Below are 18133 nucleotides of genomic sequence, written 5' to 3'. Positions count from 1 at the left end.
TATCGATAAAATAGAAATCATATTGATCGACATCCAAAATGATCAACTAACTCAAAACATATATTTTAAGTGCAGCCCTGACCATTTTATGCTGTTAACCTGTTGCTTAGCGACCTATTTTCATATAAAGGCACAAACAATGAGTTCAACCAACTTTTAAACTACTTTTTAATATAAACAAAGAACTCGTGCTCTCTGAGCTCTTTGAAGGGGGCGGAGCTTGGTTCCTGGGTCTGCGTTGTGATTGGTTGGGAGGATGTAATGACTGTAATATTAACCTACATGGATGGAATGCAAATAGAAGGAAAACGTTTATTCTATTGAACTTTTTATTTACCCTTTTTTTCTATCATCGATAAATATTGTTATTTAATCATCGTCCAGCTCTGGCTGCGTCTATGAAAACAAGAGACTGGAGAGCTAATGTGTGACGTTTAACCATAATCCATCTGAAAAGACACCTTTAGCTCTTCACAAAACTATTTTGCAGTTCCTTCTATCTAGAATAAGGACATTTTGTTTATTTAAGCTCCTTTAAGTACCTTCCCACGCTGATGTAAAGCAACAGTTGCCTCTCACAGGGTCCCTGCTGCCTAAAGAGCTGCTTCAGGTCAGAGAGACGATCGACTGTCCATGTTGGATTCATCCAGCTGCTTCTTTAATCCTGCAGAGTCAGCACGGCTGTGCGTCTCCATCTCTGTGTAACCAACAATGACGCTGCAGAATCCGTTGTGCAATTGAGGTCAGATTAAAATAACTGTGGAGCCTTAAAACGGCAGAATTATTTTTATTATGTGCAGACACATCAAAGTGTGGATCCGGAGGAGGGCGTGCTTTCTTCCTCCCCTGAGTGTGAAGGAGTTGTTAGTGTCTGATGTTGTTCAGGCTTATTCAGTCCCACATTTGTCTTGCTGTCACAGCAGTCTGGGCCCAGAGACCCAAAAGCAGCCGTGATTTATAGTTGTTGTTTCCTTTGTTCACCTGAGCCACAGACGGATGGCGCTCCAGAACCCGGCCCAGCTTAGCCGACGACGTGTTCCTTCATCACAACCAGCGCTGCTCCGGTTCTGTTGGACCGGGTTCCACATAAATCATCCTGCTGTGGGAAACACCCGCTGCAGCGCTGGACCCACACTGCAAAAAGGGAACTAGAATTAAGTGGAATTTTCTTGAAATTAGTGTATTTTTCTATGATTTGAGGAGCTAAATAAGACTATTTGCCAATGGAATAAGATTTTTGCACTTAAAATAGGAACAATTCATCTCCATCATCTTATTTCAAGTGCAGGATGTCTAATTATCTTATTTTAGGGGTAACAACACTCATTCCATTGGCAAATAGTCTTATTTAGTTCCTCAAATCAAAGAAAAATATACTAATTTCAAGACATTTTTACTTACTTTTAGTTCCCTTTTTGCAGTGCAGAGCACACGAGCAGAAGCTCTTCCTGCTGAAGTGTTGCAGAAGCTGCTCGTCTCACTCTGTGGTTCCTTGTGGAAAAATGTCTGATTAACTTTCAGAACATGTTGAGAAGGTTGAAGAGGAGGAAATGGGTTTTGGTGATCACGATCTAGCGGAAAACATCCGCCGTCTTGCTGCAGGAACGAGGGAAAATTATCAAGCATAAAGGTGCGGCTCTCCTGCTTTTATCACATTTGATTAGCTCCGCCCTCCTCGCTATAATAATAATTAGTGAAGTGGAGAGAGGCGGCTCAACGTTTAATTGGGACAAACAAGAAAGTATTAGCCGATGTTAGCCGTGCTGGGCGGACCGTAGGGGGCCGTGATTCATGGCTGCTGATTGGGTTGATTAGGGGGGAGGTTGTCAAGGCAACGAAGGCCCCCGTTAGGGACTAATAATGCCCCCCACCCCCCCCACATGTTGTTGCAGACCAGGGTCCAGCTCCATGGCCAGACTAAATGGCACGACTGCTGGAGGCGGCAGGTTAGCTCAGATGTTTTCTGTCTCTGATTGATGGAGGAACTTCTGATTTGTTTGGTGCCGTTAATCCCAGAATAAACAGACTTCTCAATAATCCACTGGTGTTTTGACAATGAGGTGAGAAAGCCTGCATGCCATCACCCTAATCTACAGATCTTATCTGATCTTATCAGATTCAAAATGTTAATACCGCTCAGCAGGAATATGTTGGCCACAATAAGCTTTCTCTGAACCCGGATCTGGTTTTAGGCGTAACTGTATGTTATCTGCATTATGCACAAAAACTAGGGAGACCAAAGTAGTTGTGAGCAGGGTCCTATAAAATATGAATATATTCACATCAACATGATGATAAGATCATAAAACTGATGTGTCAACTAGAAATATTGACATTGACAGAGTTTTACAGCAAACTTTAATGAATTTCCACATGTGGTTCAATAAAAGTCGTATCCTGTGTGTGTGTCGGCAGGCTTGGGTGATAAAAACACTGAATTTTACAGGAAGTGGCGTCACTTCAAAGAGAAGAGCTGGGAAAGTTTGGGTTAATAGCAACCAATATTATTATTTTTATTAATCATGTCTACTAGAATCTGCTTATTCCAAGAAGACCAAGCTGTTTATTTTTTATTCAGTTTTAAAAACCTTGATTGATTGTGCTTCATTTTTAACACCCATTTTTAACACAGGCGCTGTAGAATTAGTGTCTGCTTTAAATATTTTTTTTAAAAATCATTCAGTTAATTACCCGCTTAATGAACGGCCTGTATGTGATTTCTGCATCCTTCATCCTCAGAGGTCCCTGCTTCGCTCTTACACTCACATTTTTATGTGTATGCTCACTTGTGTGCCCTCATGTATGGATCTATACGTCCTTTGGGCCCCATTTGTGGAGCACTTTGTAACTCAGTGTTTCAGAAAGCCCAACATAAATGAAGCCGTATTGACGAGCCAGCTAGGAGAGAAGAAGCTGCAGCGCATGCTGAATGTATTACCAGTCAACCTGTGTTAGGGTCACATGCAAATATAAATATTAACCACGTGTTTATATAAAATCATAAATATATATAAAAAAACCTAAAATCTACCTACATTTGGATTTAAATACCTGTTTGTTTGTTTTTCTACGCTGGTAAAAGGACTCCTGGGCAGGTAGTATGCTTTGTAAATCAGCCTAATGATGCATGGAGAACTGCACTTCCCCTCCAGTCCTGTGGGTGGCAGTAAGAAGAAACTAAAGGCTAAGCACGCAAAGCCTGAGTGAGAGCCCATATGCCACCATTTATCCACAAAACAGAATGAAGAACGCAACAATGGTGTATGTTCTCTTCCTTTGGTCACAGAACGTTCCCCTAAATATGAAACTCATGAGGTTCTTACCACCTCAGTGCAGGCTTTAGGTGTGGCGGGTGAGCAGAGATCTGTACTAGCAATGGATTAATGAGTGTTGCCTCTGTATCTCAGTCAGATTTAAGTCCTGACTTTGACTAGACCATTTAATAGTCTCTTTTTTGTGGTGAGGCATTCAGAGGTTGAGGTGGTCTGCTCTAGATCATTGTCCTGCTGCATAGCTCCAGTGGACAAGTCGTCCAGGTCATGAAGCAGCAAAGCACCCTCTGACCATCACACCACCATGTTTGACTCTTATACAATGTCCCTCAAAGTCCCTGGCTGTATCGTCTAGATGTTTGACAATCGCTTGTGTAGTTTTTGGTCAGCAGATGTTTGTAACTCTCCTTTGGAAACGATTCTGAAGCAAGGGAGGTTCCTGGAGCTGTAGATGTTGTTCTGGGTTATCTAGAGATTTCCTGGCTGAGTCGTTGATGTTCTGTTAGAGTGATTTAGGGAGGATGACCGTCCTGGAAGGGTCTCCACTGCTCCACGTTCTCCCTCTGTGGACAAAGGTTCTCACCATGGAGTCCCAAAGCTCACCTGTTCCTAAAGTTTCTGTAGATGGAGGGAGGATGTGTTGGTTTCTGAGGTGTTTTAGTCTATTTCATTTTCTCAGGAATATTTTAGTTCAGTGATTTATTGATTCTGCACAAGGCAGTTATCAGGCCCAGGTGTTTTTTTTAGAGAAACTGGACCACAACGTCATATAATATAATATTTATACACATGGATCCCTTTTTTTTCCATAAATTGAAAAAACATTTAAACCATCTTTTTGGTTTTCACTCAGGTTATCGTTGTCTGATATTAAAATGTGTTTGAGCTCAGATACGACAAAAAAATAAGGACGGTAAAGGAGGAAACACTCGGGATGCGTTGTGGCGCGTAACAACGCAGCATACGCGCGTCCTATTAGCTTAGCTTAGCTTTTCATTTAAATCAGTCAATAAATGTGCGTAGAAGCATAATACGCTCGTACTTACGCTACGCGGCGCCTAAATTAGATTGAAGTTCTAATTTCCGAGGTTTTCTCAGGATGTATCCCCAAAAGTCTCGTCTCAGTTCGGCTACACGGTGGCAGAAGAACGGTGAAGCTGCTGATTGATGGGATGGATCTGTTGTTGCTGAGCTCTCTGCCTTTCCTCTGGCAGCACCTGGTCATCTAGAGGAAGGAAAGCTCTCTCCATGCAGCGATAGATATTTTCAGAGCAGAAACTCGCGGCTGTGGAGCGAAATCTGCAGCGTCTGGTGAAAGTTTACGCTTTTAAAAACACGCGCCTGGTAGGGCTGGGCGATATGGATTAAAAAATAAATCTCCGATTTTATCATACCAAAGCCGATTAATCGATTTTTTCCTCCTTTTTGTTTCATAAAAAGAAATTAAAGAAATTATTTTAAAACCTTGCTTTTTATGTCAAGGATTTCATCAGGGAGTTGACCTGAATTCAAAGTGCAACTAAAAACAAGCTGTGAAACATGCTTGTAAAACAAGATGGCAGCCGTGCCATTATAAACAATGAAAATATAACAAAACATTTGCTGCTAGTGGTATTACACATTGAGCTAAGAACAGGCTTCACTGCACTTGTGAACTTCAAACTAAGTTAAAAAAAAAAAGTAAATAAGTAAATGAAGTACCTCGTATTATGGTAAAAAAAAAGTTTCCACTTAACAATATTTTGACAATATATTATGCCTAAACATATATTCAGCATCACATGCTGTTCTCTTCATGGAAACCCAATGAGTGTATTGGCAAAATAAAATCCAGATTTTCCAAAAATGAAATCTTAAATTCAAATTAATCGATTAAATCGATTTATCGCCCAGCCCTAGCGCCTGGTGTATGTCCTCCTTTAAGGAGTAAATACTTTCTAACAGCTCTGTATCCTGTAAAGGCTCGATTTATCGCTCACTTTTACATACTTCTTTTTTCATCATCATTTATAATTTCATGTCATCTCGTTTTATTTATTTTCCCATTTTTATCTTTGATTAACAATCAGATAAAGACATTTTAGACTGGGAGAGACAGAGCGGGCCAGAAACAAAAAGGCGACTATCTGAGCCGCCGACGTAGAAATAAAAAGGTCTCAGAGGTTAATTAAGTGGAAGAAGAGACCAGAAGCAGCCAGGACTGCCTCTCTCACTCTCCATGTATCTGTATCTGTTCACAGGGGACATCACTCAGAAGGGTTATGAGAAGAAGAGGTCCAAGCTGATCAGGGCATATGCTGGAGGTAATTTAGCAACCTCTGCCCCCCCCTCCACACACCCGCTGCCCCCACTCAGCTGAAATACTCCCACACAGCCGCTGGAGTATCGATCACCAGGAGTACAGCTGCCTGGACGGCGTGCTCCATCGATCGAGTCTTCAGCCGCCATTAGTGGACGTAGGTTAGGGCTCCCTGGAGCTCAGCTTGGGCCTGCTCCTCTGAATCAGCCGCTGATCCAGCTCAAACACACGCACCGGCTCATCTGTCACATTTAAGATGTCAGCGCTTGCTTTATCAAGTCAGAAAAATGACGTTTTTTTTCTGCCGTATCAAATCACCTCCATCTTTCTTTCTTTCTTTCTTTCTTTTTTTTTTTTTTTGTTTTTGCTGCTGCTGCGCTCTTACCTGTGGCTTTCCTGTGGATATACGTGTTGTTCCTGTGAAAACTCCGTCTGTGTGTCCACAAGCTTTTCTGCCTGCTTCTGTAGGAATGGAGGGGCCCATGTCTCACCGGGCCCCGCTCGGCCCCCCCGCCGCCGCCCGCTTCCACCGACGGAGAACGTCCGGAACGAGAGACGAGCGCTACCGATCAGGTAAACACAGATAATTAATTAACACAGATAATTCACCTCCATCAGCGTCACTAAAGGCGGCGTACGCTCTACGATGTTTTCAATCGTTAGCTCAAACTGTACGATGAAACCTCAGGGTTTAAAAGCTCTCCATATCTATTCTTAATGTACGACCTGACTGCTCACGCTGTACGTCTAAAGGCCCATTCATACCTCATGTAAAAGACGGATACGTGTGGAGTGTTTCATCCGTTCTAACCGTCGATTTCGTCCGTATTTTGACACGAAAATCGGGAGCTTACGATTACGGACGAAACGGATCAATACGGAGCAATACCACCGGAAACGGTGGGGGCGATATTGAGTTTGTAGTACAAAATGTCAACAGAATCACGAAGAAGGTTGTAATTCTGGGCTTTAAACAATGGCGGGATTCGAGGAATGACTTGCGGAGCTTGTCTGTAGCTACCCACACATATGATGTGTCGTGTCCGAGGCACAGGGACAAACAAAAAGTTTACTTACGGAGCAAATACAACAAAATCACGTCTTGGACCGTCGCCATGTTTGATCCACTGAGCTATATAATACACTGGAGTGCTGATTTTACCGAAAAACTGAAGTCACTGGCCGCCATCTTGCTACTCCCTACTCTCACAGAATCCCATAGGATTTGGTTGCAACAACAAGCAGTTTTCTGGCTGTGTGAAAACGTTTCACAGGTAATTCTACAGTCAGTGGATGTACTAACACTATTAACTACTAGGAAATTAGGTGCTGAAATATTTTACATGTTATTCATATTAAATATATATATATGTATATATAAGTATGTGTATATGTATATATGTATATATATATTTATACACATATGTAAATATATGTTTTTGTATATTGTTATTTATATATTTATAAATGTTAAACATATATATTTAAATTAATAAAATGCAAAATATTTCAGCACATGACTTTCTCTGTACTTGATAGTTTTAGAACATAACATAAAAGTTTATGGCATTTGACATTTTAAAAGTCTTAATCCCCCCCTGAACATGAGAAAATCCTCGTTATTCGATGCTGTAGCGCACATATTCCCTGGTTACTGGGGGAAAATAGGGAGCACCAATATGGCGGCTGGTGGCTTCAAAGCGACTCGTTCAAACAGACGGTGATTAGCACTCCAGTGTATAATATAGCTCAGTGGTTTGATCAGTGACAAATCATTGGCGCCCAGCACTGCCACCTAGAGGAAATATTGGTTATTGCGCACCTCAACGGACGGAGGTATGAAGGAGTCAACGGACAGAAATACGGACGTGTAGGCCAAACGTAGCGTATGAATGGGCCTTAAAACGTCGGACTCAGCACTGTAGAGAGATGGCCCTACTCTGACTCGTCTACCTGGAAGCCAAATGTAAACCATAGAAGAAGAAAAAGACGGAGATGTCGATGCTCGCTGTTAAATATGAAGCTCACTGAAATGAGACGCGCTGCATTGGCAATACTACAAGTTACTCCTCCGTAGCTCCATGCTTCTCTACACTCCTGTGTTTTTGTCTGAGAAGAAGAAGAAGAAGAATTCCCTCGTTTGCACATGCTCAGTGTGTGAAGTTGGGGGAAATTGGCTCGTAGCTCTGCGTCACCAGCAGGAGGCGCTCACCATCACCTCAGCAGGGCCGACTGGATGTCAGACATGTTTGATTTTCATTCTGATGGGAGGAGATGGTGAGAGGCTGATCGCCCCCTCGTTTACCCCCTGGATGCTAAACGACGCACAATGCAGCTGAAACTTGGCCTGATCCAAAAGATTCTCACACGACTGAAGAATCGGCCCAAAAAGGACAGAAACATCGTAGAGCGTACGCCTGACTTTAAGTCTTTAGGAGTTCTAGAGCTTAAACATTTTCACATTGTCACAGGCTTCAATTAGATTTTCACAAATGAGAATTTTCTACCAGCAGCATCTTTGTTTTACATTTAGCCTTCTGATAATAAGGTGCAGATTTTCCATAAAATTCATATTAATGAAGTAGAAAAAGAAGAAAGCACGTTGTTTTTAGCTTTAGTGAATGGAGGTATGTTGTGGGTGTTTAAGGCGGCGGCGGGTCGCTCCTCTGCGGCGTATGGAGTAGAAACGTTGTTGTTGTGGTAAACATGTGACTTCCTGTCTCTGTTCCTCAGACGTCCACACGGAGGCGGTGCAGGCGGTGCTGGCGCGACACGTAGAGAGGAAGATGGCGGTGCCCATGCCCTCCAAGCGGCGCTCTCTGGTGGTCCAGACCTCCATGGACGCTTACACGCCTCCAGGTGACGATGCACAGACCCACAGCTTAGCTGGTATCTGACCAGGTTCCCCGTCCTCAGAACCACTCCATTAAGGTTCTAAAGCTGGCACCCATGAAAGCTGCTTATGTTGAGTGAGTTGGACCTCCTGACTCACTGCTCAGACAGGATTACTTCAGTGTCAGCCCTCTGACTCTGACAGAGTCATCTCCCCTGAAACGGCACACGTCCTCTGTGGCGGCTAACCCACGCAGGGATTTACAGACAAACGGGCCGCAGAAAGGTTCTGCTGCAGAGGTTCTGCTGCAGAGGTTCTGCTGCAGAGGTTCTGCTGCTCAGGCAGCCTCCTGAAAACGGACGCTGACCTTTACCTCCGTTATGAGCTCGTTAGATCGGCCCTAATCAGAGGTGATGGAATAGTTTCGCTGCTGATTGAATTTTAATGAAGGAAATATAATAACTTTGTTGCTGTGTAATTTGCTGCATAACCTTTCAGAGGATCCCAAAGTGGACCTGACGGCTCCTTAAATGCACGTGGAGAACATTTTGACAACACAGTTAGTCCCTGCATGTCAATGCAGCGTTGCACCATCATCTCTGGCTCAGTCGCCTCAGCATGTTGGACCCAAACTGGTTCTGGTGGCTTTTTCTTCACAGAAGAGCCACAAGAACCGGATCTCTGATTATTGCCATCTTGTCAAAGCTCTTGTTTTTTTTCTTCAGTCCCTGAAGGTCACAGAACAACAGAGTTTTGTTTTTTGGCCTTAAACTGTTGCTTCAACTGGACCAGAGTTTAATTTTCATTATCAGAACCGCGTGTGAAAAACCTTTTAAATAAATTCATCTTTCTTTGCAGCAGGACAGAAAACATCCACTGTTGAGAAATCATTGGTGACACAGTGGTGGGAAACTTTAACAAGTTCTATAAAATACATTTTAATAATTTAATAAAGCTGTCTTTAAACCCGTCATTTTCAAGTTGATCTATTCAGCTGTTCTTCAAAACTGGAAAGAAAAGAGAACATGTGGTTCATGTGAGGCAGACCTGTGGAGACCTGCTGATTCAGCGAAACAGCTGCTGACCTAAACGTGTCCGTGGCTTTTTATATACAAATAAATAAAATTAACACTTCAAAATAAAAAATAAACAAATAAAAACTATAATAAATATAATAATTAAAATGTTATTTTGTTTATATAATAAATAAATTAAATAAACATTTAAAAAACTGTGAAAAACATAATAAAAATGTTTATTTTATGATTTTTTATAAAATAAATACATACAATTAACATTTTAAAATAAACAAATAAAAACTATAATAACAATAATAATTAAAACATTATTTTATTATTTCTTATATAATAAATAAAATAAACATTTGAAAATAAAAATAAACAAACTGTAATAAAAATAATAATTAAAACGTTAACTTTATTATTTTTTATATAATAAATACATAAAATTAACATTTTAAAATAAACAAATAAAAATAATTAAAACTATTATTTTTATATAATAAATAAACATTTTAAAATAAAAAAAAGAAATAAAAACTATAATAAAAATAATAATCAAAATGTTTTATACAGCTGTATCTATGAAAATGAAGTCCAACTTTATCCAAAACCAAACAAACCTCCAAGCTTTGTTTGGTAGATGCTCTGAATGTTTAGGAGCCGCTGCTCTACCATCACAAACGTAAACATGGAGTTTGCTGAACTGTAACTGAAATGATAAATTACTGGTTGGATTTTTCTGCATTTTTATTACTGCTGCAGTAAAGGTCATTTTAAGGTGTTTTTGGCATCTTTACCAGGAGTGTCATCCTGTGGCCACATTATTTTTATTCTGTTTTCCTGGAGGCGAATCATGGGAGCTCAACTTATCAGATAAATGAGGTGCAGCAGGGATGGAGGGATCTTCTCTGGCCATAAAATAAAATCATTCCACTTCAGAGGCTTTAAACTCCAGCTTTTCCAGAGAGATTCGTCCCGTTCTGAAACAAAAACAAGCAGCATCCTTTGATCCTGTCTGAAAAACACAAGAAAAAAAACGTTTCTCCAAATAAAAGAGAAAGAGGCAGAGCGAGCGCACCGAGGACCTCCCTGCAGATCAATGGCAGCGTTGTTCTTCCTCCTCATGTCTTCATCGACTCTTCTACAGCAGGAGCAGAAACTTATCAACCCAGAGACGCTTTAAACACTTTATTTAAAATCCAGTTAGACAAAAAACGATCAATCATCTCCTCGTTAGTATTTTTACTCCTCAGTCAGACTGGAAACAAACACCTTTAAAAGTCTCTAAGATTAATAAATAAATCCTAAAAACAGGATCACACTGCAAAAACGGATCTAAAAATAAGTAAAATGTTTTTAAAGTTAGTGTATTTATCCTTTATTTGGGCAGGTAAATAAGATTATCTGCCAATGGAGTGAGTATTTTTACCCCTAAAATAAGATAATTAGACATCCTGCACTTGAAATTAGACTATTTTTAGACTTCCTATTTTATTAGACTTCCTATATAAGGGCAAAAATCTTATTCCATTGGCAAATCATCTTATTTACCTGCTCAAATCAAGGGCAAATACACTCATTTTAAAAACATTTTACTTATTTCTTGTTCCATTTTTGCAGTGCAGTTTCAGTTAAAGCGATGATCCAGATTAGTTTAATCGGGGTTCTGTGGAGCGATCATCACCAGCTAGTATCTTACCTGCAGCAGATGATCGTCTTGGGAGTCTTCAGTTTGTGGAGAACATTTATTTTCCCAGAGGCTACAGACTTTTACAGAAAACTGTTTGCATTATTTATAAACTGTAAGACATTTACTGCTGTGAAACCCACCAGAACCCCACTAACAAAGTAATCACGCCTCTGAGCTTTGTCCTGTTTTATCACGTTACACATTTTTATGTGACAGACCCAAACATGGTGGAGAAGAACTTTAAAATGAAGTTAAATGATGGACGATTGTCTTCTAAACTTCTTTGTATTCTGCCCCTCTACTTTTATACCCCCTAAATAAAATCTTTCATTTAGTGTCACTGAGTCCAGCTGTGTGTGATTCTCACTGTTCGTCAGAGACGAGGAATGCCTTTAGAAGTCCTCACTACCCATTTAGAGACTCATGCTGCACAGTATAATAAACATTTATCATCACTACATTATCAGAGCTGCATTAAAAACTAAGATGGTTTTCTCCACCATGCTTATCATATGCTAGCAACATGCTTGTTGTTGAACGCAGCACAAAATGTTTACAGAGATCTGTAGCTACGATTACAAGGACAAAAGTAATCAGAATAAAAATGCGTCATGTAAACAAGCCAATCAGAATATGATCGGGTTAAACTCAATCAGAATGAACTGATATTCCGAATGAAAGGAGTGGTTTATGCTGATTTATAATCCGATCAATGTGTATATAAACGCTTGTCAGGCTCGATTTATTCTGAATGAGGCAAATTGACGCTAGCGCTCATGTTAGCCTGACGTAAACGTGACGTATTTCCACGTTGGTGAGTGGTGGAAATACGTCAGGAAACAAAACTGTCGGCTCCAGATAAAACATTTCTGTCTGAAACATTAAAAGAGTTCAAAAATACTATTTATTAAGTGATGTTTCAACCGTAGTTAGAACCTGATGCCAGTCCAGCCTCAAACCTCAGAAGACAAACAAACTCGTTGTTTACTAATTTTTGTTGCTTAGCAAAGACGGAAGTTATTCTTCTGTGTTTTTGTTCAACTGGTTCTATTGTGAATAAAGCCAGGTGCTTATAAACACACATTATGATGGGATTATTGTGTGCCCATATAAACGGAACAATCAGATCATATTTTAACATTTAAACTGAATAATTTTAATCTGATTGTGACATTTTGTGCATGTAAACACAGCTATTGAGGGGTTTCAGTGAAGTTAACCCAGTATAACCTCAGACTGCCCCAGGTTATGGACTCATTTAGCGACACAAAGTAGGTTTGGGCTTCAGAGCTTTGCTTCAACTTAAATCAACCAATGAGAGTCATGATGTCAGCTTCTCCTCACCAACAAAGCGGGTTTCCTCCACGGCTGAACGATTTTGGAAAATAATCTAATTGCGATTTTTTTTTCTTAATATTGCGATTTAATGCGATTTTTTTTTTCCAGTTTAATTTATCATGTCTTTTTAAACATATACAAACAATAAATCAACTTGTTTCCTCGCTGTGCAGATTAGTTGCTAAAAGACCCACAGCATCTAAACTCAGAGGAGAAATGATTGCGTTCTGCCTACAATATATTTCAACCAAAATTACAATTTTGACTTTTCTCTGCATTAACCACAAGCAACAAAAATGGCCTCTAAATAAAGATGTTTGTAAACAAGAACTAAATAATTAAATAAACATTTTTTAAAAATAAAAAAAAACTGTAAAAAACTTTATAATAAAATCGTTTATTTTATGATTTTTTTATATAATGAATACATGAAATTAACATTTTAAAATAAACAAATAAAAACAATGATAATTAAAACGTTATTTTATATTTTTTATATAATAAATAAAATAAACATTTTAAAATAAAAATAAACAAACTGTAATAAAAATAATAATTAAAACGTTAACTTTATTATTTTTTATATAATAAATACATAAAATTAACATTTTAAAATAAACAAATAAAAATAATAATTAAAACAAATATTTTTATATAATAAATAAAAGAAACATTTTAAAATAAAAGAAATAAAAACTATAACAAAACAAATATTCAAAACATTTTATACAGCTGTATCTATGAAAATGAAGTCCAACTTTATCCAAAACCAAACAAACCTCCAAGCTTTGTTTGGTAGATGCTCTGAATGTTTAGGAGCCGCTGCTCTACCATCACAAAAGTAAACATGGAGTTTGCTGAATGTAACTGAAATGATAAATTACTGGTTGTGGATTAGTTACTAAAAAACCCACAGCATCTAAACTCAGAGGAGAAATTATTGCGTTCTGCCTACGATATATTTCAACCATAATTGCAATTTTGACTTTTCTCTGCGTTAACCACAAGCAACAAAAATGGCCTCTAAATAAAGATGTTTGTAAACAAGAACTATTTAAAACAAGAACTTTTAATGTTTCTATTAATCAGAATATTATTCAAGAGAACAGCTTTTAGTTGATTTGGACATCAATCCTTGTTGAACATAAAGTCCAACCAACAAGCAAGTCTATGTATTAAACTGATTGACCAGAACTTAATGCTATGTATGATTATATAAACTCTAAAACAAGTAATAAAATTAGATTATCTCACTGCTGCAACTGTCTTCCCTTCCATGTGGAGGCAAACCCACTTTAAACATTTTACCAACACCTAGTGGACGTGGATAATTCCATAATTGTTACATAGCCAAAAATTGCTGACTCTGCGATTTGGAAATTGCGTTTTTTTAAATCGCGATTATATTGAAAATGCGATTAATTGTTCAGCCCTAGCGGGTTTCCTCCACGGCTGAGCGTCTCTGAGTCTCTGAGTGATCCTCACGCTGCCTCCGCCTCTCACCAGGTCTGTCGCCGCTGTGCTCCGACTCGTCGTCGGGCTCCGAGGAGGAGGCGGGGCCGGGCGACGACATGACGGGCATGGAGCACTGGATGGGCCGGCCCTCCCAGCTTGGCCCCGCCCACCTGGGCTCCACCTCCTCCTCCTCCTCGTCCACGCAGAGCGGCGGCAGCGGCAACGCCGGGCGGCTGGCCGACTCGCTGGCGCACACGCACATCTCGCACCTGGCGCACCTGGGGCACCCTCACCTGGGCCAGTCGCACCACCAGCAGAGCCTCCTGTCGCAGTCGCATCACGGTGAGGACTGAACCGGACTTTAAATAATAATTTATATTGATTAGATGTACATCAATGGTAGAGAAAAAAGGTCAATAAAAAGTTAAATGGAACAGTTTTCCTTCCTTTTACATTCTAGCCTATCATTTAGGTTAATATTACATCATTACATCCTCCCAGCCAATCACAACTCAGACCCAGGAAGCTCCGCCCCCTTTAGGATTCAGAGGCAAGGCAAATTTATTTATATAGCACAATTCAGTACAGAGACAATGCAAAGTGCTTTACATGATTAAAATATAACAAAATAAAAGCAAGTGGGTATAAAATGTAGATAGAAAAAAGAACATTAAGAACAGTACAACAGTTTAACTAGAACAGTCAAAGGCAATTCTAAAGAAATGTGTTTTTAATCTTGATTTAAAAGAACTCAGGCTTTCAGCGCTTTGCATAGGAACTAAATGCTGCTTCTCCATGTTTGGTTCGTGTTCTTTTTCTTTTTTAAAAACTTGCAGTTTTGGTAAAAAGTTGATTTAATAAAGGGTTTTGTTTGAATTCAGTGTTTATGTTCTTTATCTAAAAATAGGTTTTGAATTTGTTGATAATTATCGATCAATGTGATTTCTATTTTATGCTTTATTTATGCTAACAATGATTTTTTACCCTATATCGTCCAGCTCTACTTTCTTTCATTAATACATGTTGTACATTTTAGAAAAAAATGTTCATTATGAACGTTTATTATATTTAATCAGTGTTTTACAGCATTTTCCTGTCATGTCTTGTGTTCTGACCCAGTTTTCCTGCTGTAGTAAAATGTCTCAGACCCAGAACTCCCAGCAGGGACTTTATATCCTCTGGTTCCCCCAGAATAAGTCTCAGGGTGTTGATTATTCCCCCGACCCGATCTCAGCTCTGACCGTGTTTTATGCGTTTTCGTCCCGCAGGCATCGGCCACCTGTCTCTGAAGAGGAAGGGGGCTCTGAGCGTGGCGGAGAACGGCGGCTCTCTGCGGCGCTCCTGCGAGTTCGGATCCGACATGCTGTGGCCGCCGCCTCTGGAGTCAGACGGTAGGTCCAGACTGGAGGGGCCGGAGCCTCTGAATCAGCTTCAGGATGAAGTCTGGAGATTCAGTTCAACTTTATTTTTATTTATATAGCGGCAGGTGAGAAAGTTTCCTCTCTAAGGAAACCCAGCAGGTTGCATCAAGTCTCTCCAAGCAGCATTCACTCCTCCTGAAAGAGCGTAGAGCCACAGTGGACAGTCGTCTGCATTGTTGATGGCTTTGCAGCAATCCCTCATACTGAGCATGCATGAAGCGACAGTGGAGAGGAAAACTCCCCTTTAACAGGGAGGAGAACCTCCAGCAGAACCAGAACCAGGCTCAGTGTGAACGCTCATCTGCCTCCACCCACTGGGGCTTAGAGAAGACAGAGCAGAGACACAGAAAGCTCAGAAGCTCACATTGACCCAGGAGTACTTTCTATGTTAGAGAAGACAGAGCAGAGACACAGAAAGCTCAGAAGCTCACATTGACCCAGGAGTACTTTCTATGGTAGAGAAGACAGAGCAGAGACACAGAAAGCACAGAAGCTCACATTGACCCAGGAGTACTTTCTATGTTAGAGAAGACAGAGCAGAGACACAGAAAGCACAGAAGCTCACATTGATCCAGGAGTACTTTCTATGTTACAGAAGACAGAGCAGAGACACAGAAAGCACAGAAGCTCACATTGACCCAGGAGTACTTTCTATGTTAGAGGAGACAGAGCAGAGACACAGAAAGCACAGAAGCTCACATTGACCCAGGAGTACTTTCTATGTTAGAGAAGACAGAGCAGAGACACAGAAAGCACAGAAGCTCACATTTACCCAGGAGTACTTTCTATGGTAGAGAAGACAGAGCAGAGACACAGAAAGCATAGAAGCTCACATTGACCCAGGAGTACTTTCTATGTTAGAGAAGACAGAGCAGAGACACAGAAAGCTCAGAAGCTCACATTGACCCAGGAGTACTTTCTATGTTAGAGAAGACAGAGCAGAGACACAGAAAGCACAGAAGCACACATTGACCCAGGAGTACTTTCTATGTTAGATGGTAATAGAGGATGATCTGCCTCCCCTGATGATGTCACAGCTAACAGAACGCCAGACCAGGTGTACCTTCTATGAAGAGAAAAATGACAGAGAACAAAAAGTTAAAAGCTGAAGCAAGATGATGGACTAAAAGGCAAAGATTTAGAGGGAAACTTTCAGCTTTTTAATCAGTGAATCTTACACATTTCCTTCAGATCAGAGCTTAGATCAGATCAGAGCTCATAAAGATCATAAAAACGGTCCAGATTTGCGTCTCTTTCATCTGCTGAAACATCACAGAGTCACAGATTTAACATGAGATTCAGCCTTTATCAGTTTCTGCATAATTAAAGCAGAATGTGTGATAGTCTGGGGAGAGACGCTCCACTTTCCATCAGCATGTGGATGAGAGGAAACGCTGAATCAGGCCTTAAACAAGCCGTCACCTCTGAGGCTGCTGAGCGTGACGGGATGTGACCCGATTAGCCGAGCGGCAAAGTGACCGTCAGACGCGTGTAATTGAGCGTGGAGACAACAGGACGTGGCACTGAGGAGCAGTGAGTCACCGCTCGCCGTGTCTCCGTCTGCCTTCCTCCAGAGAACCACTCGGCGCCGCCGGACGTGACGGGATACTCGTCGGACTCGTCCCACTCCCACACCGAGCGCCACCACATGTCCAACATGGGCACGATCGCCAGGAACACGCAGAAGTACGGCAACGCGGAGCGCATGGAGACGGGCGACGGTGAGTCTGAGGGACAGACGGGACCAGAACCAGAACCAGAACCAGAACCAGAACCAGGTTACACAGTTAGTGGCAGAGTCAGAACCCTGGAGGAGCTGACCGAGCAGCTCCTGTTCTTCACAATCACTCAGATTCATGCAGCCGAGTCAGAACCACAGAACCAGGCTGAGTGGGTCACACAGAGTTAATCTGGATCCTTCCTTCCTCCTTACTGCCTTCTTTCTAATCCTTCCTTCACTTCCTCCTTTCCTCCCTTCCTTGCATTCAAACCTTCCTACTTTTTATCCTTTCTTGCTTACTTCCTTTCCTTCCTCCTTCCTTTCAATCCTTATTCCTTTCCTTCCTTCCTTCCCCCTCTCCTTCCATCTGCCTTTCTATTCATCCGTCCCTACCTCCTTCTTTCCTTCCTCCCTTTATATCCTTCCTTCCCTTCCTCCTTCCTTCCTTTATATCCTTCCTTCCCTTTCTCCTTCCTTCCTTTATAACCTTCCTTCCCTTCCTCCTTCCTTCTTTTATATCCTTCCTTCCTTTCTCCCTCCTTGTTTTATATCCTTCCTTCCTTTCAATCATTTCTCCTCTCCTTCTTTCCTTCCTTTATAACCTTCCTTCCTCCTCTCTCTCCGTCTTCCCTTCTATCCTTCCTTCCCTTTCTCCTTCCTTCCGTTATATCCTTCCTTCCTTTCAATCATTTCTCCTCACCTTCTTTCCTTCCTTATATCCTTCCTTCCTCCTCTCTCTCCGTCTTCCCTTCTATCCTTCCTTCCCTTTCTCCTTCCTTCTTTTATATCCTTCCTTCCTTTCAATCATTTCTCCTCTCCTTCTTTCCTTCCTTATATCCTTCCTTCCTCCTCTCTCTCCGTCTTCCCTTCTATCCTTCCTTCCCTTTCTCCTTCCTTCCTTTATATCCTTCCTTCCTTTCAATCATTTCTCCTCTCCTTCTTTCCTTCCTTATATCCTTCCTTCCTCCTCTCTCTCCGTCTTCCCTTCTATCCTTCCTCCCCTTTCTCCTTCCTTCCTTTATATCCTTCCTTCCTTCCTTTCAATCATTTCTCCTCACCTTCTTTCCTTCCTTATATCCTTCC

General features: G+C 40.9%; 1 protein-coding gene across 3 annotated transcripts in view; it reads left to right on the top strand.

Annotated features, from left to right (window-relative positions):
- The window catches only part of LOC105920597 (disco-interacting protein 2 homolog C), a 78902-nt gene that overhangs the window by 15378 nt on the left and 45391 nt on the right, over positions 1–18133 (top strand). The window contains exons 2-7 of one of the 3 annotated variants that reach the window (XM_036124931.1): positions 5513–5575; positions 6019–6144; positions 8305–8430; positions 13961–14251; positions 15178–15300; positions 16905–17051. In XM_036124931.1, the coding sequence (XP_035980824.1) occupies positions 5513–5575; positions 6019–6144; positions 8305–8430; positions 13961–14251; positions 15178–15300; positions 16905–17051 (876 nt within the window). The remainder of the gene's footprint in view (positions 1–5512; positions 5576–6018; positions 6145–8304; positions 8431–13960; positions 14252–15177; positions 15301–16904; positions 17052–18133) is intronic. The other 2 variants (XM_036124932.1, XM_036124933.1) reach the window with 2 other exon arrangements.

The sequence above is a fragment of the Fundulus heteroclitus genome, chromosome 21 (genome assembly GCF_011125445.2).
Source record: "Fundulus heteroclitus isolate FHET01 chromosome 21, MU-UCD_Fhet_4.1, whole genome shotgun sequence".
NCBI lineage: Eukaryota > Metazoa > Chordata > Actinopteri > Cyprinodontiformes > Fundulidae > Fundulus > Fundulus heteroclitus.
The sequence above is the reverse complement of the archived record's forward strand: the minus strand, read 5'-3'. Positions and strand labels throughout refer to the sequence as shown.